This window comes from Monodelphis domestica, chromosome 2 (assembly GCF_027887165.1).
Source record: "Monodelphis domestica isolate mMonDom1 chromosome 2, mMonDom1.pri, whole genome shotgun sequence".
Classification (NCBI taxonomy): Eukaryota; Metazoa; Chordata; class Mammalia; order Didelphimorphia; family Didelphidae; genus Monodelphis; species Monodelphis domestica.
In genome coordinates this window covers 285953685-285978979 of record NC_077228.1, presented here as the reverse complement: position 1 = coordinate 285978979, position 25295 = coordinate 285953685, and the positions used below count along the sequence as shown (strand labels likewise).

The following is a 25295-nucleotide window of genomic DNA, read 5'->3' as shown; positions in this document are numbered from 1 at the left end:
GGCAAGATGAATAGGGTGAACACATATCAAACTTTATCAACCACATTACTCCTCAATCTTTTAGAGTCTTGTTAGCATACTGGGATTCTCCAGAAGCTTGATGTCTACAAAAGGCCTCCTATAAACTAGCCAGGGCAAATCCATCAGGTTTAGGTGGGTACCAGCTTGGAGACTTGAACCTCTCTTGGAATGTGATGGCTTGAAGATATAAGGACCTATAGGACCGAAGCCCTCCCTAACTCTGGTCTTTTAGCTATTTTTTTGTTTTTACCCTCCTCCTTCCCCTCCCCACTTTCTTTGGGAAATAGTTTGAAAACACATTCACATTAGACAACAGGCATCAAGCTTGGGTTGTTTTTTCCTTTTACAAAGTACAAGAAGCTTGCATTAAGTCATGAAGAAAAGCCACTTTTTCTGGAGAAAAAAAAAAGGATGGAACCTCAGACAATAGCAAATCTAGTTATGCTTTGTTGGGAATAAAAAGTGGTCAGCAAGGTCACAAAAATGCTCTCATCTTAGGAAAGGCAGGAAAAAAGGATGGAAGGCATGGAGCAGCATTAGCTAGACAGAGCAAAGCTGAAAAAAATCCATAGGATGGCTAAATTGAACTTAATCAGAAAGGTCACAAGGCCTGCAGGAGCATTGCAATGAGAAGTTAGAAAAAAAAAAGTTAATTGTTGGAGTTAGAAAAGAAGGCTGAAAAGATTCATGATAAAATTCATAAAATTAAAAAACAAACCAACAACCCTGAGTTTATACACACTGTTTTTTCTTTGTAACTTTTTTCACTTCCCTTACTATCTGCCTGGCTGTGGTAGATTAAGGACCACCAAACCTTGCCATCTCACCAACAGTAGAATTACATAATGTGTTATGTTCCACAACTGGAATGAGTTATTCCAGGATAATTGCTACTTTAGCTATTCCTAAACCCAATGCTTCATCTGAAGGCTAGGATCACACATTTGAAGGTAAAGGGGCCTGTAGAAGCCAGTCCTTTTATTTTACAAATGAGAGAATGGAAGAACAAAGAGGTAAAGGGACTTGCCCAGGGTTGCACAGCTACTAAGTATTGGGGGTAGGACTGGAACCCAAGTTGAGTCCAGCTATACACAGTAGGTGCTTAATAAATGCTCATTCATTCATTCATTCATTCATTCATTTATTTATTTTCTAGTATAGGGAAGAAACGCTCTCTACTCCATTGTAGTCTCAGGGAGTGCCAGAGACCATGAGACTGTCCAGTTGCAGAGCCACTAGACCATGAAGCCACACTGCCTTAGTCTTGGATTGTCAAATCTAGGGGGGTACACCCTTGACAAGAATGACTAACACAGACCTAGGTGACAGGTTAATATAAATATTGTTATTTCCATTTTGCAGACAAGGAAGCTAAGGCACAGCTCAAGGTTAAATGCCTTGGCAGAGATCATATTGCCAGGAGGTGGTAGCCCTCAACTCAAACCTGATCCTTGGACTCAGAAGTCAAACATTTTTTTCATGATATCATGCTGCTGACCTTGAGGTATAAAGGAGCAGCTTTGGGGAATGCATCCTCCTTCTCTAGAAATGATAGTAAATATGCAGCTCCTCATACAGAGTACTCAAATAATAGGATAAAAAGACAAGAAGGCTCAGGCAGACAGAGTGAAGCTGGGGAAAGGGGAGCACAGCAAAGACTTGAGGGGCAAGAAATCTATGTCTGAGGAACAAAAGCTGGAGAAGAAACAAAAATGTCACAGAAGTTATGGCTACAGGATGGGATTCTTCAGATAGCCTTGTTGCAGGTGGCTGCTTGCCAGAATCTGCTGCCTACTGAATGGGGCTGAGTCAACAAAGGCCTCCTTTTAGAAGAAAGTTGTGGGTGGGAAAGGCACCAGCAAGAACCATAAGGAAGACCACGGAGGACAGATAATGCTGTTTCAACAAGTAAAGAGGGTTTAATGAGGCCATCAATTGCCAAACTCTTTATATTCTTTGAACTCTTTATATTCTTTTTATATTCTTTATATTCTTTGAATATCTGTTGGGACATATGCTACAAGGTCAAAGATAGAAAGATCCCACATATAATAAAAATACTCAAAGCAACACTTTTTTGTGGCAGCAGAAAACTGGGGAAAAAAGGGGGTGCCCATCAATGGAGAATAGCTAAATAAATTTCGACTATATGAACATAACAGCATATTATTGTGCCATAAGATATGACAAATTATGAGTAAACTAGGAAACCATGGGAAGACATAATGCACATAGATGCAGAGTGAACTAAGACAGATAAGAAAACGTATACAATGCCTACTACAATGTAAATAATTATAAAACAAAGCTGAAGAGTGTGTGATTATGACAAGAACCAATCTGCCCAGAGGAGAGAGAAACAAATGCACCTCATTCCTCTTGCTAGAAGGGCTGAAACTATAGATGTGAAGTCATATATGCTCTCCAGGTCAATGAGGCAATGTTTTATTTGATTTGGCTCCCCCAAATCAAATAACCCCCCCCCCCCCTAACAAGGGTTGCTTTTCAGAAGCTTGGGTTGGGGGAACAGGGAGAGTGGGCAGATCTGGCATGCCTGAAGTGAAAATAGAATGCATCTTGGGGACAGTTAGGGAGCTCAGTAGATAGACAGGTCTAGAAACAGGAGGTCCTAGTTTCAAATCTGATCTCAGATACTTCCTGTGTGACCCTGGGCAAATCCCTTAACCCCAAATACTTAGTCCTTACCACTCTTCTGTCCTGGAACCAATACTTAATATCAATTCTAAGGCAGAATTTAAAAAAAGATCCAGTGGGTTTTAGAGTTAACTCACCCTCTTTATTGTGCAGAGGTGAAATGAGAATATGCTACTGGGTAGGAGAGCACTGGGATGTGAGCCCCAGCTTCCAAACATAAGACATGTTGCTTCTTCACATGTGTGTTCAATAATTCACAGACACACTTTGAAAGTTTTAGGGTACTAGACAAGTGAAATGTTTTTACCATGTTATGAGCTCAATAAATATTTGTTGATTAAATGAAAACAAAAGGCACCAATAAAAAAATGAGATGGGAAGGAGAATGTTTAAGTAACTGATCAAGGTTTAATTGACTTGCACATGGTTACAGAGCTAATAAGTGACATAGTAGCTGAACTCAGGGCTCTAAAATTCATCCACTCTTTCCTTGTTATCATGTGGCTTTTCATATCTGAGAAGATTTGTTCTGAACCATGGCTTAATAAGAATTATAGGCTATAGGCCAGGGAAGAGAATGGAAAACAGACAGACAGAAGGAGAGAAGAAAAAGAGAAAACAAATATTTGCCTGGAGTTGTGCATATCTAAAAAGGGTTCTAGATTCAAAATGGAAGGGGATTTAAAAAAACTGCTCATACTGATATGCTAAAATAGCCACTACAAAGTTGACATACAGAGAAGCTGGCTAAGAAAATTTAGTTATTTATAGAGACAAATATACAGAAAGAATGACAATACCATTTACAACTGGTACCTCCACTCTCTTATCACTCTCTTCTTGACTCCTCACAGTCTTGCCTTGACCTCATTTCTATTCGTAACTGATGATCTCTTAGTTGCCAAATCCTATGGCCTTTTCTCAATTCTCATTTTCCTTGGCCTCTCTGCATCCTCTGACACAGCTGATCACTCCCTTCTGGTTTTCCTCCTATCTATCTGACAGCTCCTTCTCTGTCTCCTTGACTCATCCAGATCATGCCCTCTAATTGGAAGTGTCCTTCAGGGCCCTGCCCTGGGTTCTCTTTTCTCTCTCTCTCTCTACCACTTCTCTTGGGGATCTCATCAGCTCCTATGGATTTAATTACTATTTCTATTGTGTCCCAATCTCTGCTGGTGTCCAGTCTCAAATCTCCAACTACCTTTCAGACACTTCAAACTGGATGTCTGAGTGACATCTTAGACTCAATTATGTCCAAAAGAGAATTCATTATCTTCCCCCCTAAACCCTTCCCCACTCCTCCTCCTTCCCTGTTACTGTAGAGGGCACCACCTTCTTTCCAGTCCCTTGGACTTATACCTTAGGAGCCATCCTGGATTCCTCTCTATTTCTCACCCTCACATCCCCATATCCAAGATGTGGCCAAGGCCTGTCCATCTCACCTTTGTAACATCTCATGTCCAGCTCCTTCTCTCCTCTAACCTTGCCACCACTCTAGTACAAGTCCTCCTCACCTCACACCTGGATTACTGCCCCCAGTATATATGCCTCACTCCAATATAGTCTCTGTTCAGCTACCAAAGTGATTTCCCTAAAGCACAGTTATGCTTATACCATGTTAGCACCAGAAGCAAATCCAAAAGGCTCTGTTTGGCATTTAAAGCTCTTCAGAACCTAATCCCCTGCCTTCCTTTCCAGTCTTCTTATACCTACCATGTACACTTTGATCCAGTGACACTGGCTTCCTGGCCCTTCCAAAAACCAGACACACCATCTCTTGGCCTGTCCCTCAGGTCTGAAATGTCTCACTCTTCCACTCTGACTACTGACCACCCTGGCTTTCTTTCTTTTCTTTTCCTTTTAGTAAGAGTAAATCATACCATTCTTACATAATCACATATGTCTCTATATAATTTCATTTCTTTTACTGGCAGGTCAGAAGAATTCCACAGACGTAGCTGTATTTTGGCAAGTTTCTTTTTTTTTTAATGGAGTTATGTACCAGATGAGAGTATAGTTAGGTGGTTCTGGAATTGGCTCAACTGATTCCCATAGGCCCAAAGAGGAGTGATTAATGGGTTAATGTCAGCCTGAAGACAACAGTATTCAATGATTTCCAATTCCACAACACCACCAGGATAATGCTGACATTATTAAAATTAATGTTTTAATATTCTTAAATTTACATTAAATTTTTTAATAGTATTTTTTAAAAATAGGTTTTTGTTTCAGAAAGAAGCTTAGGATCCTTCAAAAAAAACCTTGCAATTTCCTGAAGGCAATCTGATTTTCTCTCCTCTTCCTATTCAATTCTACTGGTCCATTTGCAGTTTCTGTCCAAGTGAATCTATAGTGATGAACAAACACTACAGATCATAGCATCCAACTGCACATCATACCGTAGGTGCTAGGCTTTCTTTCTCCACTTGGTTTTCCCTGAGTGGATAGGTAGGTCAAACTTTTCTGAGTCACCAACAAACTGAATTTATGAAGTGCATATGACTGAACACCACCATCCAAAGGGACAAGTACATGGTGGCTGTGAATAGGTTGCAACACATCACAAACAAGACATTACAAAGGAGTAGAGGAATGAAGGTTGACATCAAAGAAAAGGGGCTGCAGCAAGCACAGGGATGAGTGTTTGATAGTCTGGGTGCCCGGCTGGTGTCCTTACCACAACCAAAGAAGGAAGGGGGCTCACTGGGCAGACTGTGTGAACCTCCTGGCTGGGACTTCTTGGGGATGTAGGCAGGAGCACAGAACGAGGCAAGGACAAATTATGATCTACACTGTTGGAGGGAATCCCCACATCAAGGAGATCACAGGTCCACTTGAGCTTGAGTCAGTTCTGAGGTAGGGCTCTGGCTCAGAGAGAACACCACGAGGCTCTATTAAGAGCTATGCTCTGTCCAACACCAGGGGACAGACTATGCTCTGATCAGGGATCTTTCTAGCTAAGTTTGAAGAGGTCCATCACTAGACTGTGCAGAGAAATGATTTTTTGGTCACAGGAGATTTTGGAAACTATTTAGTCACCAAAGGCGTACCAATTTCATTGGTGGAGGGAGTACCCTCACAGACAAAATCATAGTTACTTCAAGGGACAAAGGCCAAATCATAGTTTCTAACATTAGGGAAATTCTACTCTCTCTGTGACACTTTCAGGCCACAGATAGAGTCCCGAGTCCAGTTCTGGCCCTCACACTTTTACTGACGAGTTTATTGCCAAGTTAGAGCACAGTATACTGGAAGGTAATATACCTCAAAAAACCAGGTAAAGTTCAGGTAGGGAGTTTATATCCTCAAGTATGGAAGATGGGGGTGGGCTAAGGACAGCATGATAGAACTAGAGCAGAAAAGAACTCCAAGATTTCTGATCCAACCTTTGAATTGGAGATGAGGAAACTTCTGGTGGCCAGGATGTTTATGTGACTTACTCAAATTGACAAAGGTGTGATTTGAATCCAAGGTTGGGTGCTAATCAGTATTCTTTTCATTCTACTGCCTCCTCCATGATTGTTTTCTTTAAATATGTTTAGGGCTAGAGTGTGGAAGAGGGATAGATATCTTTTTTGGCTCAGAAAGACAGAAATGAGATTAAGGGGTAGGATTTACAAAGGACTAAAATTTGGTTCAATTTGAAGAAACACCCTAAACACTTCTAAAAGTAACTAACATGCCTCAATATGGGGAGTGAAGGATTGTTCCATCGTTATTTTTTCCTTTTCTAAGATAGAAAATTTAACCCAATCTAAAATAGTGCAAGAGCACAAACTAAAAATTTATACATGTGACAATGAAATGTTAAGGACAAAAGGAAGGTCATACCTGGCTTTGTTTCTTAACTAGTCTTTGGGTTAGTCTAGTAGTTGAGGGTGGCTAAGAAGAAGTTAGGAATGCTAAATTCAAACAGAAATAATTTAATTGCAAAGGTCAAACATAGGATTTTGAAATGAAATTTAGGTTCTAGAGAATCCAGATAGAGCCTTTCAAGGTACCTGAGCAGAGGGCTGGGAATTTTTCTTATATTTTCTTCAACATTATTCATCCTTCACACTCAGCTTTCATAACTTGAACATAAGTTCAGCTGTTGCTTACCAGGATCTACAAGGGCCAGGCGTTTATCTCGGGACAGAGAAGCTCTTTCTTCTTGATTAAACATCCTGTCAATCATCACCATCTCGGCAGAAGGATTTATTCGCTGAGAAACAAAGAGCAAAATCATTTTAGCCACTTTTAAAATCAGTTCTAAACATGTCAGTGGATCTTCAAAGCCAAAAGGGAGGAATCAAAAATGAAGATTTAGTTTCTAGTTTTCTGCTGGCTTCTTTAACTCCATCTTCTGTGACAATTTGTTCAGAAATTCCTTGCAGTGAATTTTAACTGAATTCAAAAAGAGAAGTTAGAATTGTGTTCCTTATTTAACAGATAATTTCTTTTTCTTTCTTTTTTTTTGAGATGAGCAAGCTGTGTTTTATTTTTTAATTCAATTTTATATTATTTGCATTTCCAAATTCTCTTTCTTCCTCGTTCTCCTCCCAGATCCCTCAAGAAAGCAATAAAAACAAAACCTAAAACAGATTATATATATATAATCAAGGAAAAATAAATTCCCACATTAACCATATCCCCAAAAAACTATGCTTCAATCTGAACTCTGAGTCTATCACCTTTTCTATCAGGAGGTGGGCTGCAAGTTTCACCATGAGGCCTCTGGAACTGTGTGGTTGGTTTCTTTGTGTTCATCAGTGTTCTTAAGTCTTTCAAAGTTGTCATTACAATATTGTTATTGTACAAATTGTTCTTCTTTAACAAATTACTTTATGACTTATCTAAATTAAGATCATTTGAGAACAGTTTAACAAAACTAATACAGCTTCTTACAATTTTTAAATACTTCTAACCTGATCAGTTTTGCTTCACTGAAAGCTATTCAAAGTAAAAGCCAAAACCAAATTCTCTCACAACTTTAAATAGCTGATTTAGTGCTGTTGAGAGATCTTCCTGATTGGCTTAAGAACTTTGCTAGTAATATTAATGTAAACAGACTGTATCTTTTTGGATATTACATCATCACAAAATAATTTGTAGCTTGAAACAAGTTCCTGGACTCACAAAATGGATTTGGTCTTTCTATCTTTTCCCAAGTTATCTTTTGTTCTCTTCTACTTAACTAGTATTTAAGAACTAATTTTGGCATTGGTCATTTCCATATTTCCTCTATTCCTTTTAAAAAACTTCTATCCAATGCACTATATTCTGTACCTGCAGTCTTTCTCAGAAGATCTCCAGGATCTCATCTGTGCGAGGAATTATCTCCCTCCTCTTGGAAAGGAGGCAGGAGACTATGGGTACAAAATGTTGCAAAAGCTGTCAGATATAGCTGCTGTATCAGCTGGTTTTAATTAACTGATTTTCTTTGTTACAAGGGAATGTTCAAAGGAAAGGAAGGGGCTTATCAGGAAATTATGGTGGTGTAAAAACAGAAGGCATCAATAAAGTAAAAAAAAAGCTAACATCTATCTTTTAATTTCTGAGTTGAAAAATCATGTTCTGAAAAACACACAGCCTCCTGGGTTTACTCATCTCTATAGCAGCTACATGACATGCAGTGTTTCTAAAACCCAAATCTACTTGGTGTCTTACCATGGCATCTTCTATAAGCAGACATCTGTATTTGTTAAGCATAGCTTGAGTCCTTTTGAGTAGCTGAGTGGCAACGGATTCAAATTCACTGTCCACTAAAGAAAGCGAGAAGACAGAAGTTATCACATCCTTAACAGGATATTAGTGTTGTAATGGAATTCTATTACACGAAGATCATCTAGCCCAATTCACTCATTTTCCAGATATAGATGCCCAAGTCACAGTACTCCCTTCAATTACGAGGGTACTTTCATGAAGCAGTTGGGCCTGGAGTCAGGAAGAACTGAGTTCAGATACTTACGAGTTGTATGACCCTGGGCAAGTCACTTAACCTCTGTTTGCCTCAGTTTACTCAACTGTCAAATGGGGATAATACCAGCATCTACTTCCCAGGGTGGTTTTGAGGACAAAAATGAGAATATACCTGTAAGTGCTTAGCATAGTGACTGGCTCCTAGCAGGTGCTTCCTAAATGCTTGGATGTTTCTTTCTCTCTTTCCTCCCTCCCTCTCCTTCCTCTCACACCGGTGGGTTGCATCTTCAGGGTTTCAGTTTTGTAGTTCTGCCTTTCCTCCTTTATCTGTTTTCCACAATCCTTCATTTTCTCTCTTACTTCCTTTCATATTCCCCCTTTCACCATCTGGTCCTAGTCCTGACCCCTTCCTAGTTCACAGAATCACAAATCTAGAGTTGTGGGTGAGCTCAGAGGTTATATAGTTCAAACTCTTAATTTTACATATGAGAAAACTGAGCCCAAAGAGACTGATTGGCTTACTCAAAGTCCCACAGATTATAAAATCAGAGGTGGGATTTGAACCCACAGTCTCTTGCTCCAGAGACAGTAGTCTTTCCATTGTACTCTGCCTGCCTTAGGCAGAGCAGCAGCAGAGGCAGAAGGGACAAGGGTCAGGGGCACTAGGCAGGAGAATAAAGCAGCAGGGGAGAAAGGGTTGTCAGGGCTCCTGCAGTGTGTTCGTAATGGAGAGGATCTGCATGGTAGGAGTGTCAGGACTGAGGCTGGGGACGCAAGCTCAATGATTAGGCCTAGGCTGGGATGGAGAAGCCACCTTGGCATCCTCTGCTAACTACCAAGCTGATAATGCTGTACTAGAAGGTCCAAGTTCTACTTCTGGCTCAATGATTTGCTTGGCTGGCTTTGTGACCCCAGGTTACTTCTCTGGGGCTTTAAACATCTAAAGTGATGAAAACAGCCAAGAGTAGAGGTTACTCAAGAGCGAGGGCATGAGGTTAGTTGATGTTGTTTTGCACAATGCCAAGTCAAGCAAAACCTGCAGGCAGATGCTTAATTAATGCTTTTGATGGACTGCCCAGGAATGTGTCCACAAAAGTGACATTTTTTAGTGGACAGCCTTGGATGAGAAGAATATAAAGAGGTACTTCCCAAATACCAGAGATTTCTTACTACCACGGATGCTAACCACTCTCCTCCTGCTGCTCATAGGCAGCAAGTGAGCACGAGAGCTGGGACAGTTGTAAAGGAAATGACAATAAAGTCCTTTTATTTGTATCATGAAACTTCCCTCAGCCTCTCAGAAATTCTCTTGGCCTCAGGCATTGATTGAGCTTTCTCAGGGTGAAGGCCTATTTACCTTTCTTCAAATCCTCTTCAGTTGGCAGGGATCCCTGACACACATGATAAGAAAGGAGTCTCTGGACCGCATCATTTAGTGACCTGAACTGGCTTTTATCTGGCGTCACAGCATGGGCTTGATCCTTTTGTAACTGCTGGAGAATACTTTAAGAGATAAATTTCCAATATTAACACAGAGCTATTTTGAGAAACCTAAGCACAGTCACATTTACATATGAATAGGCAGGAATAACAACAGTACATAAATGATATGAGATTTCTCAGTTGTTTTTCTAATAGGAGAGATAGGTTGTACTCCTCTAATCGCTACTGTATGTAACCAATTAACCAACAAGCACTTATTAAGCACCTACTAAGTTCTAGGCACTGCTGGGGATTCAAAGACAGAAAAACCAAACCAAGCCAAAGGATCTCTACTGGGGAAAACAGCACATATCCAAATAAGTATATGCTAAAAAGATATTTAAGTAGCAGGTAGTTCAGGAGGGGGGGGGGGGCACTAGCATATTTCAGGGGACCAGGAAAGGCTTGTGTAGAAGGCACTGCCTAAGCATGCCCTGTGTGTCCTGAAGGAAAAGCAGGATTGTGAGGAGGGAGCATTCCCAGGCACGGAGAGAGACGGCCCAGAAATGCAGAATCATTTGGTGAGAACAAGGAGCAGACCAGTTTTGCTTGATCATAGAATGAGAGGAGAGCAATATAGGATGAGGCCAGAAAGACAGGCTAAGGCCAGAATGGAAAGGGCTTCAAAAGCTAAAATAAGGAGTTTCATTTTCATTCTAGAAGAGAGTCAACAGAGTTTATTGATTAATAGGGGAGTGATATCATCAGACAAGTGTTTCAGGCAAATCCTTTTGGCAGCTATTTGGATGATGAATTAAAAGAAGAGAAGTCTGAGACAGGGAGACCATTGTAAAAGAAGGGCCATGGACCAGAACTAAAGTGGTGGGAGTGAAGAGAAGGGGTCAGAGGAGGCAGAAATGAAAGATTTAGTAACTAATTAAAATCATGGGCTAAGGAAGAATTAAGAGTTGAAGCACTAATAAGGTTACAAGTCTAGGAGAATTGAAGAATGGTGAAGTCTTAAAAAAATAAGGAAGTTTGAAGGGGGAGATAGGGGAATCTGGGAAAAAGATGGTGAGTTCTGTTAGGGACATGTTAAGTTTAAGATATCTCTGTGACAGTCTGCTTGTAACATTCAATAAGTAATTGGTGATGTCTAGTCTTTCTTGTGGTAAATTCTATATAAATACAATAAAACTGATGGTGCTGGGGGTTTATCCTATGTCTGTTGAAAACCACTGGGAATCTGAAACAATGACCTTGGCCTCACATGAATGTGATACTATAACCAATTCAATCTGCATGGGTTTATAGACACACATACATATATACACATGGCTAAGTTCATGTCCTACTAGAAGTAAGTCAATAGGTATCATTTGGGCTGCCACTTCTGCTCTCAACCATAAAGTCTGTTTATTCAATTATGCACAATAGAAACTCTAAGAACAATAAAAACATTCAAAACCCAAACTATTAGCCTTAGGAACAAGAGCCCAAGCTGAATCACTTTCCAGGCCTCAACAAACACCATTTGATATCCTAACATCTATCACAGAAAATGTTATCAGTGAAACATTTTATAAAAGACTTTCAAATATGTAATTTTTGAAAAGGTCAATGCAGAATTAGACACTCCCATAGTATATCCACATAAGATTTTAACTTGATTTCCTTAGTTTATATTATGATAGAAACTGGGAAAACTAGAGGAATTGAAATGAAATCCAACTTTTCAGAAGTTAACTTACAAAGCTCCTTTAGTTAGTTGTTTTGCAGCAGGCCTCTTTTGTCCCATCGTATGACTATCCACCTAGAAGCAAGTAAATTTCCTGATTATTTCCTTCAGTAGGAAAGAATAGTTTCATAAAACTTCATACATAAAGTTTATACAGTAGAAATGTTTCCAACTACTTATAAAAGAGAATTTTCTAGAGTGGCAATATTATGCTTATGGAAATTCAAAATGATCAATAATTCTCAAGATTCAGCACTGACTTGCTATTACATTAAAAACTTCTTGGATCACAGAATACAGTCATGATTCCTTAAGAGGACTCAGTTGTTAACATACAGGGTAACAAAACAAAACAAAACAAAAAAACAGGATAACAAAAAGCAATAAGAATTTGACAAACAACACTTAGTCCAGTGGCTCAGAAGTGGGCCTAGTGCAGACTACTACTGCAGTTTAGGAAACAATTTCAGATTCTGTTGTGTGTGGTCAGGAAGAGAGAGCCAAAGTCTCTAGTTCAAAGAACCCTCACTGGGTGCAATCCTAGATCACAAGGGACTTTTCAATTTAAAGGGGTGGAGAAATGTTTAAGGAAATTATAAGGCTTAAAAAAAAACAAAAAACCTCTCTTTTTTTTCTTCCTTCTCTTTTGGACCATTAGTTTTCAAACTTTTTCAGTTCCCAGGCCACTTTATTAGGATAGTATCAATCACGTATCCTGCCAATGCTACTGCCCCTTGGAAAAGAATTCTGAATAGGAAGAAGGCACTGTTTTTCATGTAATAAGAGCTAATCTTACTGAGCATTTTATGTAGCTTTAAAGTTTTACACTTTCACATAATTTTATTTTATTTTTACAACAAACCTATAAGGGATATATTTTGGAAGTATTATCTTCATTTTAGAAGAGGAAGCTTGAGAGGAAAGTCTCACTGCTAATAAAGCAAAGAACGAATTCTCATACCCTGGTCTTCAGTTTCCAAGTTCACATTATTTTTCAAGTAAATCATTCATTCATGCTAGATGTTGTTATAAACATTAACACTAAAACAGAACAGTTGGCAAACTTCTGAGAGCCCTCGAGGGCTACCTGCCTTCCAAAGATCACACTGTGAAAAAGAGGCGAGTTCTGTCCTGAGGATGTACACCAGACAACAAGCAAAAATGTGGTGTAGTTACACTTTCATTTCTCTTTACTAAATATTAAGAAAAAGCTACATTTAATAGCCATCTACCTGAATATTTTGTTGTCCTGGTGATGACCCCATTCCTTTGTCTTGTTGCGGTTGTGGTGTTCCTAAGGGTGGTTGTATAACTTTGCTCCCAGAATCCTGTCCTATTAAAACAATAAACATAATATAATATTAATCAGAGGCAGAAAATAGTAAAACATGATTCTTGTTTCATAGATAAGGCAGGAGAAGAACAAGAAGGAGAATTAATCTACCCAATCTGGGGATTAGATAGAATGTCTGTCAGAATCCACTAAGTAAGACAACTGAAACACTGGAGTTCCATATCTTCTAAAGCAGAAGCAGCAAATGGCTTTGGAGGAATACCCATAAAGCTTAGAGGCAGGTGGGGGTGGGGATAAAACTATGGTGGCATCTGAATGGATATTTTTAGGGCTTTGCCTTCTACAATACAAAACATTTACTGAAAATGTCTCTAGAATCCTGTGCTAGATACAGTGGGAAACACAAAATAAATAGGAAACACAGTAAGTGTTCTCAAGTTGGGAACCAAATGCACACAAATGAAGTAACCTGGGGACAATAACCAAAGCAACATATACTAAATAATATATAAACTAAATATGAATGTGTTGAGAATCACAGAACAGAGTGATCAGAATAGGGTAAAGTTAATCTGGAAAGTCTTCATTTAGGATTAGATATGAGGAACAGGAACTAACTTTGGATGTCAGGAGGCAAGGTAAAATTAGATAAGGAGAGGCTCCTGACCTGGCAATGGGTTACTCAAGAGACCAGTTATTTGCGTTTGCCTCAAGCCATCTGGGGTCTTGGAAGTTGAAACGGGGGAAGTCTGGTTCAAGCTTTTTTTCTGAGCCTGTGAAAAATATTACCAAGATGGAAAAGTCAATTTAAAGATTTTAAATTTTTAACAGGTTAATTATAAACAAATAACTCAAGTCCTTTAACAACTTAATAATTCAACCTGGAAAATCATTTTCAAGTCACAAAGAAACAAAACAGGGAAAACAGTTTTATTTTCCTTTCATGTAGGACAAGGGTTCTTAGCCTGGGATATATAAACTATATCTATCTATCTCTATCTCTACATACACACATAATACATATATAAGATAACTTTTAATATAATTGGTTCCCCTTTGTAATCTTATGTGTTTTATGCATTTAAAAACATTATTCTGAAATGGAGTCCACAAGCTTCTCACTAGACTGCCAAAAGGGGACCATGATAAAATAAAAATGGTTAAGAACCCATGATGTAGAAAAAATTTTAATAAATACATTTCCTTCTCCTCTTCAAGATCTCTGGGTATACATATCTCCTGAAGTACTTCTTCAAAGCTGGTTGGCTTTGTGCCCAATAATAATAAATTCAAATATCCTCCCTCCTGGGTCTTGCTTCACATGGTAACTAAAGTCTAAGTCACTGAGATCCAGAAGGAATCAGTCATTAATAACTACATGATTTTTATCCTTTTGTGATTTCACATACATACAAACCCTATCATAAACAATGAATTCCCATACATATAGTGCTTTGACTAATTTTGACAACCTTAAAATAAGAATAAATCCTTTCTGATTCACTGATCAAAAAAAAACTTATTTTCTTTTTTTGTGGCTTATCTGCAACAAATCTATCATCCCTGTGACAGCATGGTTATGAGCTAACTCGCTTCACTATTAGCACAGGCTCAAGAAATACTTCCAAGGAGCTCCAGGTAAGGAAATTCTCTCTACTAATACAGATCAGCAACTGCTCTGTAATTTATATCCTCAGAGAGTTGTCTGGGGCACTGGGATGTCCAGTGATTTGTCCAGAGTCAAACAAGGCAATATGTGTCAGAAGCCTGCTGAACACAAGACTTCCTAACTCCCAATGTCAGCTTTCCATCTTTCATACCACATTGCCTTCTCAATCTTACAGCTTCAGCAAACATAATTAGGAAGGCAAAACTGATGCCAAAACCTTATCTCTTACTTGTCCAATAAAGAGATGACCTCTGAAAATAAACAATTCTATGATTCTATGTAATGTATTCTTAAAGCCAAACAGAAATGACTTCTTGAATTATCCCCTATCACAATACAACACCTCCAGAACTATGAGACGTTAAGGGAGTTAGTTGTATTTTAGTTATTTTAGTTCAGTCATTTCCCTTAAGCAATCTCGAATTTTTTTCATTTTCCCTCTTTACATACCAGAGAGGAAGTCATTGTAGGGTTAGCTAGAGTTATTACTATGAATCATCTTGCTTGTAGACAGGGTAATTTCATCTCCCAAACAGATAGGTATGAAAATCTTTTTTAAAAGCAAGATAGATATTGATTGGGTAACAGCTAAACAGATTAAGGCATATGAAAGGGATGAAATACTATTGTGCTATAAGAAATGATAAAGGGATGCTCACTTTGGCAGCCCATATGCTGAAAATGAAATAACAAATACAATAACAATGATTTTAGAGAATCCTGGGAAGACTTATATGAACTAAGGCAGTGTGGGCAAAGTGAGCAGAACCAGAAGAACAATTTATACAATAACAACACTGAAAAAACTAACAACTTCAGAAGAGTAAAGCACTTTAGTCAAATGCAGTGACCAACCACTCTTCCAACAGAGAGGTGATGAACTCAAGGTGCAGAAGAGACAAAAAAAATTTTAGACAGTCAATGTGGGAATTTCTTTTGCTTGAACATACATATTATTACAAGGGCTTTGTTCAGACATATTACTTTATAGTCTCATTTTGTATACCAGTGCCTTAAGATTAAAAAAAAAATAACATTTTTTGTGGTAATAAAGAACTGGAAATAATGAAGGTGCCCATCAATTGGGAAATAGCCTGAATCAATTGTCGTATATGAATGTAATAATATTATTTTTCCATAAGAAATGATGAATAGGAGGAATTCAGACAGATGAGATTTACAGGAACCCATAGAGCTGAAGCAGGCCTGGAGAACACCAATATGAACAATATTCACAATGTATGTGAAAAAATCATTAAGAGAAACTCTGATAATCTTTGAGCAAATGAAAAACCAGTAATAATCCTGGAATACAGATAACAGAATAGGTTATATAAGTTGGACTCAATGGCCACTGAAATCTCTTTCAATCTTAAATTCAATAGTTCTGTGAACATAACACCCTCCCCTCTCAGCAGAGAGGCAAAAGACCACTAAGGTAGAATGTAGTCTGTGCAAAGTTTTGCACAGATTGTTAGGGCAAACCTACTGGATGTTTTTCTTTGCTACAATGCAGAACAGGGAAGAAATGGAATAATTTCTTAACAAACAAACAAAAACCTGTAATATAAAGACAAAAGGCATCAACAAAATGATTTTTTTTTTTACTAGAGGAGGGTATAACCTCCTATTCTGCTCTGTAGCTGTTGTCCACTCCCTTACATCAAAAGTCTAAGAAAATAGCCCCAATTTGATGCAACATACCTTGTCACACTTACTATGAGTAGATGTTCTTTATAAAATGGGTCTCAATCACTTCCATTCTACTTTGGAAGCAGCAGCCTTACTTAGCACTGATAGTCCTGTTCTCTCCTCCTTTATACTCCAAAGAATAGTCAGTCTACTCTCATTTCCAGAAAATTTTTTTGGACCTCTATATGGTATTTTCAATTTTGACATCATTCTCTGAATTTTAAATATATTTATATATGTATATTATATCTTTAGAGCTCGTTTAGAGGAGATTCTTAAGCCTGTAATATTTTCTACAAACTGCTAACATATTAAAATAGCTTACCTTACAAATTTGGCAAATTTTTTTCCCATTAAAACCAAGCTAAGAGAAATTTACTCACGTTAGAACTTAGAGTCTCTAAAGTCTCCTTGGAATTTCATGTTGCAGGGGCAGAGAGGTAGCTAAGTGAATTGAGAACCAGGCCTAGAGACAGGAGGTCCGAGGTTCAAATCTGGCCTCAGACACTTCCTAGCTATGTGACCCTGGACAAGTCACTTAATCCCCACTCTCTAGCCCTTACCACTTTTCTGCCTTGGAACCAATAACAGTATTGATTCTAAAACAGAAAGTAAAGATTTTTAAAAATCCATGACATACACATATAAAAAAATTAGATTAAATAGAACCCAACAAGCCAAAATTATTAATAACCAGACTTTCCCCCCCTCCTACAACATGCCTTGGGAATTTAGACAATCACAAAGAAAAATGTTTGCAGTAATTATTCATTGGGTACTATGTGCATAGGAGCGTTATGCTGATCTAACCTACCTTTTCCAAACTCAACTGACACTACACCCTGGCCTTCTCCACATACTTCCAGTCAGACAATTACTCCCTATCTTTTGAAAACATAGGGTACATCTTTTTATACTATTCCTTACTCCTGGAAGATCTGCATTCTCATCCCTGACTGATAAAATCTTCCCAGTTCTTCAAGGTTCAGCTCTAATTCCACCTTCTCCATGAAACCTTATCCTCCTGGTCGGAAAGGATCTTAAAAGAAACTCAAAAGTACAGATTTAGAAGGGACCACAAAGGTTATCTAGTTCAACTGTTTCTAAAATTGTCAGTTTCAGATAAAGTATCATCCCCCCCACCCCCCATGGCTGTCCAACTTCCTGTAAAGAACTTTGGGAGAGGGGCAGCTAGAGTGAGGCCTGGGGAAGGGAGGTCCTGGGTTCAAAATTGGCCTCAGGCACTTCCTAGCTATGTAACCCTGGGCAAGTCACTTAATCCCCATTGCTCTTCTGCCTTGGAACTGATATTTTGTATTGATTCTAATACAGAAGTTAAGGGTTTAAAAAAGAATTCCAGGGATAAGGAATTCAATTTATCCCAAGGAGGATCAGGTCTTTGGAAACAACAACAACAATAGTAATGGCAATAGTATAATTTACAAAATAGGTTTTCAAAGCACTTTACATGTTATCTCATTGAATATTTAATCTGATTTAGTTCTCCAGCAAATTCTTCCTCATGTAGAGTAGAAATCTGTCTCCTTGTAACTTCCTCCCATTGCTCCTCATTCTGCCCTAGTCTAGGGTCAAGCAAAACAATTCTGATTCTACTTGAAGACACCGATTATGTTCCCCTCTAAATCTTCCTTTCCTCAGACTTAAAGGAAGACTAACCAGGCTTAGTTCCTTCAAATGATTCTCAAGAGAGGTGAATCTGAAGTTCTTCACCAACCTGGTTGCCACCCAGTTTACCAATATCCCAAAATGTGTGTCCAAGACTGAATCACCGACTACAGAGTAAAGGATAGAGAGATGTATTCGTTTTTTTCCTTCTGGACACCAACCTCCCTCGGTATTCTAGTCTTTTGTACTTCTCTTGTCAAATCATTAAGTCAGCAACCATCTATAAATCAACGTGTCCCCTACGTACCAGACATTGTGCTAAGCAGCACTGGGGCAAACAGGAAAATAAAATCCCTTCCCTCAGAGAGCTCACAGTCTAACGGGGGAGATGACATGGAAACAATTATGTACAAATAAGATATAGACAGAATAAATTGGATGTCATTTTGGAGGTTACTGTGTGACTATGGGAAAAGGAGAGCCTGCAGGGATGAGGAGGGAGGACATTCTAGGAATGGGAAGCAGCCACAAGGAGTTAAGGGAACTATATTAGAAAAACCTCAAGTTCAGAGTGAATATAATCTTTTGGGGAAACAAAAGAGATGAACACCTTGGCTAATCATGCTGATGGTGAACAGTAGATAAGTTTGAATAGATAGGGTGGAACCAGATTTTCTAAATGCAAAGAAGTTTTTTTAACCTGTTACTAATGGGAAGTCATTTGAAAATTTTGAACATGCATTAAGGTTATATAATTTGTTGTTTTTCAAAAAAGCACCTGGCTGTGAATATAACGCAAGGAGGTGAGAGGTAGAAAGAAAGGAATGACAGTTTTTATGTTGGCAAATAACTAGAAAGAGCATAGTTATACACTTCTATACCTAGAAATTGCTATTTATGGACTGGAGATAGGCTAAAATACACAGACACATACACATATGTCAAAAATCACAGAGATGTTAAGAATGTGGAAAAAATTACTGAAAGAATAAAAGTCACTGACACTTTCCAGAATGCAGATTCATTGGTATGGTAGGGGAAGAAACTAGTCTGCAAAAGGAGGAAATGAGTATGGAGGATGGAAGTCACAAATTTCATAGAAATCCTCCTTTAAGCTTGATAGTAAAATGGAAGATAGAGGAATCTGACTCTGGCAGCGTAGGTAAGAAATGGTTTTTGATGTTGTTGCTGTTGTTTTAAGGCAAAAGGGAAGGAACCTAGGAAAAGGGAGAAATTGATGATGCTGGAAAAGAAAAGGAGTCAGAAAAATCCTATGTTCTGCAGACTTGATGGAAAAGTTTACCTTAGGAATAAGGGCTATTTTCCTTAAAAACTGGAATTTTTTTTTTAAGTGAGAAGACAGGCACATGGACATGCCAAGATGTACTAATTAAGGCGGTTCATAGTAGTTCTGGGATCAGGAAAATTAAAAGATCATTTACTGAATGATTGGAGCCTGAGACTAGAGGTGAAATTTTAGAATAACTACTGTGTGGGGAGCTAGGTGGTATACTGGGGTAGAGTGCTGGGTATAGTTATTAAGACCTGAGTTCAGACCTATTCTCAGACATTTACTAGCTGTGTGACCTCAGACAAGTTACTTAAATGCTACCTGCCTCAGTTTCCCCAGTTATAAAAAGGGGATAACAACAGCACCCATCTTGCAAGGTGGTTGTGAGGATCAAACAATATCTTTTCTTTGGCATAGTACTTGGCGCATATCAGGAATTATATCAATTCCTTTTCCCTTCCTCTCCCTTGGGGAGCATGTTAGAAAATGAACAAAACAAGTGACTAGCAGCTTCTGGAACCCAGGTGAAGTTACATAGCAAAAAACTATAGTGGGCCAAACTTGTCTTTGGTACTTTTGACATCAATGATTTATAATTACAGCAACTTTTTGTAACCTGTATGCAGGCTTTTGACATCAATGATTTATAATTACAGCAACTTTTTGTAACCTGTATGCAGGCTGACTGTGGGAGTTGACCTGGGATGAGACTTGGCATGAAAAAAGGGTATTACCACTGCAAGGGAGTAATGAAGTATCTGATGATCCATTTCTAGGATGTCCTTGCATTGATACATATTTCACCCATGCCTTCTAATATTATAGTGTTGTGCCATGAAAATGGATGTTCAAACGAATGATCATTTCTGCAAGATTCTTAATTATTGAATTTTCAATTGTTTTGTGCATACATGTACTATGGTAAGACAGAAAACTAGACTAACAATTTTAGAAAGATTCTTTAAAAAGGGGATTTTGGTTACCCTTTCTTAACTAAAACATTGGCTTGATATTCTAGTCATTGAGCATTCTAATTACTGTCTCAGCTTTACTGAAACGTCAATCACTGAATTTTACTGCATAGCTCCAATAAATGAGAGAAATGGGCTTAACTGACAACAATGAGTTTGACTAGACAGAAGGAAGAACTTCTTGTCATGGAAGTTTAATACAGCAACAAGTTTATGAGATTTCCTCCCTGGAAAGCTTTAAAAAGATCAATAATCATGGGTCACAGATGGTTAAGGTATGGAACTTCTTAAGACCTTTTGAAGCCCCTTTTGCCTATATGATCACAATCCAGCCCAATTAATTCCAAAAATTCACCAGAACATAATACATGATAGTGTGTAGGGAGTGGGGAGTTACATAAGAAGGATCTGAAGGCATGTTTTCATAGCATGGTCCAATAGCAGAGATTCTACACCTTGAATCCCTCCCCTCTAGCCCATACCCTTCCTGTCTTGGTTTTTGTCCTTATATTACTCTCTCCTGGTTTGCCCAACTGACTTCACTCCTTGGTCTCCTTTGCTGCCTTGTTGTCCACAGCATGCACCCTAATGTGGGTATTTCCCAAGGTTCTATCCTGGGCCCGCTTTACTTCTCTGTATACTCTCTCTCTTGCTAACCGTATCAGTTCCCATTGGCTGCATTTTCATCTCTCCGCAGATGATTGTCATGTCTATCTTCACACCTAGTCCCTTTCTTCCCCCAAGCTTCAATCCTGGATCACCAGTTGCCTATTAGACATTTCAAACTGGATGTCTCAGAGACAACTTAAACTCAACATGTCTAAAACTGAACCCATTATCCTTCCCCCTCAGTCAATACTCTCATTCAGTTTTCCTTATTTCTGTTAAAGGCATCACTGCCCTTCCAGAGTCTCAGATTTGTAATCTCCCCAAATATTCAATTGGTTACCAAATATTAATGTTTGTTTCTATCTTTATATCATCTCTTGCAGCTGCCCCCTTCTCTTCACTTAGACAGCTTCCACCTTAGTTTAGGTCCTCTTCACTTCTAGCCTAGATTATTTTAACAGCCTTGTAACTTGTCTTCCCACCTCAAGTTTTTCTCTACTCCAGGCCAACCCCATCCCTACACATGGCTGCCAAAGTAATTTTCTTTAAGTATTGATCTGAACACATGACTTTCTACTTAACTCTAGTAGCTTATTGCCTCGAGGATAAAAAAATCAAACTCCTCTGTTTAGTTTTTAAAGGCCCATACAACCTGACTATCTTTCCAGCCTCCCTGAACAGCACTCTCTATCAGATACTTTGTGATTCAGCTAAGCTAGCTTCTCGTTCCTCACACGTGACACTTCAACTACCATGCTCATCTCCCCCATGATGGAATGTCTTCTTTTCTTACCTCTAATAGTTCTTTCTCTTCCTTTAAGATGTAACTTAGGCACTACCTTCTTCATGAAATCTCCCTTATCTCCCACAAGTTCTAGTTCCTTCCTTCCCAAACTATTCTGTATTTAACTATTTTGTATATATTATTATATAGTTTTTCTTGAAATAACAGCAATTATATATTATATTGTATATATTAACTACATATATATTTATATCTACTAACTTTATTCTTATGCTGTATATATGTTTATGTGCATTCTTTATTCCCCCATTAGAAAATGTAGGCTCTCAGTAAGAATTATTTCACTCTTTGTACTTGTATTCTCAGAACTGAGCACAATCTCTGGCACTTAATGGACACTTAATACTCATCTGGCTAATTCTATCACCACACCCCTGGCTATCTTTGGGTTCTTGTACCCAATATCTCCCTTGGTTTGATTACCCAGGCCACAGTTAGATATCTATTCAGTGACTAGTCATAAAGTCTGTAAAATCCTCTTCTCTTTTCTTCCCATTTTGCCCCAAAGACCTTAAATCCAAAGTAATTTTAATTAAAAACAAAAGGAAAAACAAAAAACTCATAAGTAGTGAAAGCCTAATACCATTTAAAAATCTGGGAGTCAATAATTAAAACCACAATCTATTCACTGCACAAAGAGGGCAGGGTCAAGCTGTCATTCATCACTTGGTTACCTATAACACTTATCTCCTGCACCAGATGGTAGCTCATACCTGGCAAAAGGAAACCTGGGGCTGGGTCCCTGCTCCCGGGGTGCTACTGAAGGTGCCAGTACATTTGGATGAGGAAACTGGAAGACGATGAGATATACTGGCTGAGCCAGGAGTTCGGTTGGGCTGGGGGAGCTGGTCTCCGTTAAAGTTTGTAGCAGATGTGGCTGACTGGACTGAGGGCCCCAGGTTAGGAAGGGCTGTGCTGGAGGAGCTGACAACCGTGAACCGACCAGGAGCAGACACACTAGTGACAGCAGACTGTCCTGGGAAGCCTGGCCTTCCTTGAGACACACTGCTCTGGCCAGGAGATAAATGCACCACGGTTGGTGATGCCTGCTGCAAGGGCATCTGTCCACCAACAATCTGAGAAGGTGTGTGATTGACTATCACTTGGTTCCCAGATGTTGTAAATGTCTGCCCAGACACGAGTTGGACGGCAGGATTCTGGCTGTTCAGCATTTGCCCCGAATATGATGGGTTGGTCCTGAGCATATTAGAAGAACCCCTGTTCAACATGACATGCTCAGAAGCCACTTGACCAGACACCAGCTGGGAAGGTTGAGTCTGAAGAAGTTGCCCATTGATGGTCTGGACATGGTGTACGGAGTTTGAATTGACAGAGAGGCTTGTGGGAATGAGGAACTGACTTTGGGGTGCATGAGGCTGTGCCATGGGTGAATGGATGACAATACTACCCCCCGTGCTGTTCACTGCTTGTGAGGCAACTGATTTTCTTGTGTTCTGCTGATTCACAATGTTTACAGACATATGGGGACCCACTACAGAGCCCTGGGGTGAATTTGCAGGTGCAAAAGGAATCCCTTGTTGCACATGGTGCTGCTGAATTCCCAAATTGTTCACATTGTATGTGTTTTGCTGACCCATTTGAATAGGCTTTGGTTGGATATTAATTGGGACTTTATTTGAATTTGGTGCAAGGCCCCTCTGTATAATGATGTTATGCACGGGTAAAGATGTCTGAAAATTTGTGCTATTAAATGGAACGGTTACAGGCTGTGCTACGGGACTTGAACTGGAGTTTCCAAACAGTGAGTTGCCATTAGGAGTCTGTCTGTGAACCAGGAGACCACTACTCATATTTGTGGATGCTTGCTGCCCGCTGCCTTTCAATATGATCTGAGATCCATCTAGGTTATTAATGGTCATCATGGAAGGCTGATTGCTAAATGAACCAATGAGCTGTATTTGACCAGAACCACTGATCTGACTGCTGTTGGACAAATGCTGGCTGGGCACACTGATCCCCACATGTTGCATGAAGCCATGCTGCACACCCACTGTATTGCTTGCAAATGATGCTCCAACAGGCACGTGAGTCACTCCTATAGGCTGCAGCGTCTGACCTGAGTAATTAGAAACATTAGAAGCCTGAGTAAAGGATGCTGAGGAAGAAGGATGAAGTGGAGCTTGTGCAAACTGTTGGCTAGAACTTATACTGGCGTCCAGATAAGCCTCTTCTGCCAAAGTCTGTTCGGTGATATTGGCCTCCTGCAAGGACTTCTGGAGAATGTCAAAAGGTTGGTCCTCACTGAGGTCAGGAAGAGGAGAAGATTCAAGTTCATCTTCAAGAAACTGAAGGCTACTTGAAAGTGGGAGTCCATCACTAGATCCTTCTCCAAGCTGGTTGCTCACACCTTTGAGGGATGACTTAGGATCAGCGTTCTGAAAGGACATATAGATTGTTACATGCCACCCCCTAACCCTTTAACACACTCATATATTGAAATATCTTCATTAAAAACCTCTATAATATGGGAAAACAGCCATATTTTACTACTATACTATGTGAGAACTTATTTTTCATATGCTATATTAATTCCTATTTATTAGGAGAATTACTGTGTATTCCTGTATTTGGGCTCTGGGTCAGAGATACTGTCTAGTCTGCTACTTTTTGCATTTTATTTGTCCTTGGAAATGCCAAGGAATGCTTTCCTTTTTAACAGAATTTAATTAGTAAATGAAGGGTACAACAGCTCTTTTCCTGAATACTCTAGTGGTTCACCTGTGGAGACAAGAAGGGGTAGATAGGCTTATGGACCACCTCTTAATTAACTATCATGAATTAAATATGTCTTGGGTTGTTCTATGGAAGGGTGGAATAATGAGCTCCTAAAAATCTACTCATTAAGCTGCCTGAGCCAGCTCAGGTCATCCCTGATCCTTAGAGAAAGCCATGAAGACCTAGATCACTTTATCAGTTATGATGCTGGCCTAACCAATAAACCCAATATGATCAATAAACTATTTTTGCTACTAGAATAGCTACACAAAAACATTTTTAAATCTATCTTACTGATACATATATATGAATGGACACCTGTATTGTTGAACAAAGAACTTAAAGGCTAATTCTGCTGCTTTGTTTCTCTAGTGATGGCATCTAAAATGCAGCATTCAAATACTTTCTAATTCCTTTCATTGATTTGTAAAATGCAATACGCTTGATTATCTCCATTTTTTGAGGCACAAAGTAGTTGGTCAAATTGCTACACACCTAAGGCTAGCCCACTCCTGATCTGTAGGTGCAGACAATTGTCCACAAAGCAGCCAAAAGTCCTTAGTCCTAAGGACCATGGGAACCGAGTCAATCCTGGGAGCTCCCAGTAGTTGTCCTGTAAGGGATCCAGCAGGGCTGTCAGATCAAAGTAGACCTGCCATAAATAATGACCCACAGGGACCCCAGAATGCCCATTCTCCCAGAATTTCTCAGACACAGGCCAATTTGATAGCTCCCCAGAATCATTGGTCATGGAAGAGTAAACTGGCAACCTACTCTAGAAAAGACTAGTCCAGACAGGAATCAATTTCAGTCACATAGTGAGTTAAGACATTTAGCTGCTTGAAAATAAGCGATTTTTTTAAAG

At 39.1% G+C, this 25295-nt stretch overlaps 1 protein-coding gene across 8 annotated transcripts in view; it reads right to left on the bottom strand.

Moving 5' to 3' along the window:
• Nucleotides 1-25295, bottom strand: part of BICRAL (BICRA like chromatin remodeling complex associated protein) — a 98142-nt gene that overhangs the window by 4121 nt on the left and 68726 nt on the right. For all 8 annotated transcript variants that reach the window (XM_007483931.3, XM_056818252.1, XM_007483928.3 and 5 more), the window contains 7 exons: nucleotides 22408-24090; nucleotides 13699-13804; nucleotides 12970-13070; nucleotides 11751-11812; nucleotides 9935-10080; nucleotides 8326-8420; nucleotides 6778-6880 (listed from right to left, as the gene is read on the bottom strand). In XM_007483931.3, coding sequence (XP_007483993.1) covers nucleotides 6778-6880; nucleotides 8326-8420; nucleotides 9935-10080; nucleotides 11751-11812; nucleotides 12970-13070; nucleotides 13699-13804; nucleotides 22408-24090 — 2296 coding nt within the window. The remainder of the gene's footprint in view (nucleotides 1-6777; nucleotides 6881-8325; nucleotides 8421-9934; nucleotides 10081-11750; nucleotides 11813-12969; nucleotides 13071-13698; nucleotides 13805-22407; nucleotides 24091-25295) is intronic.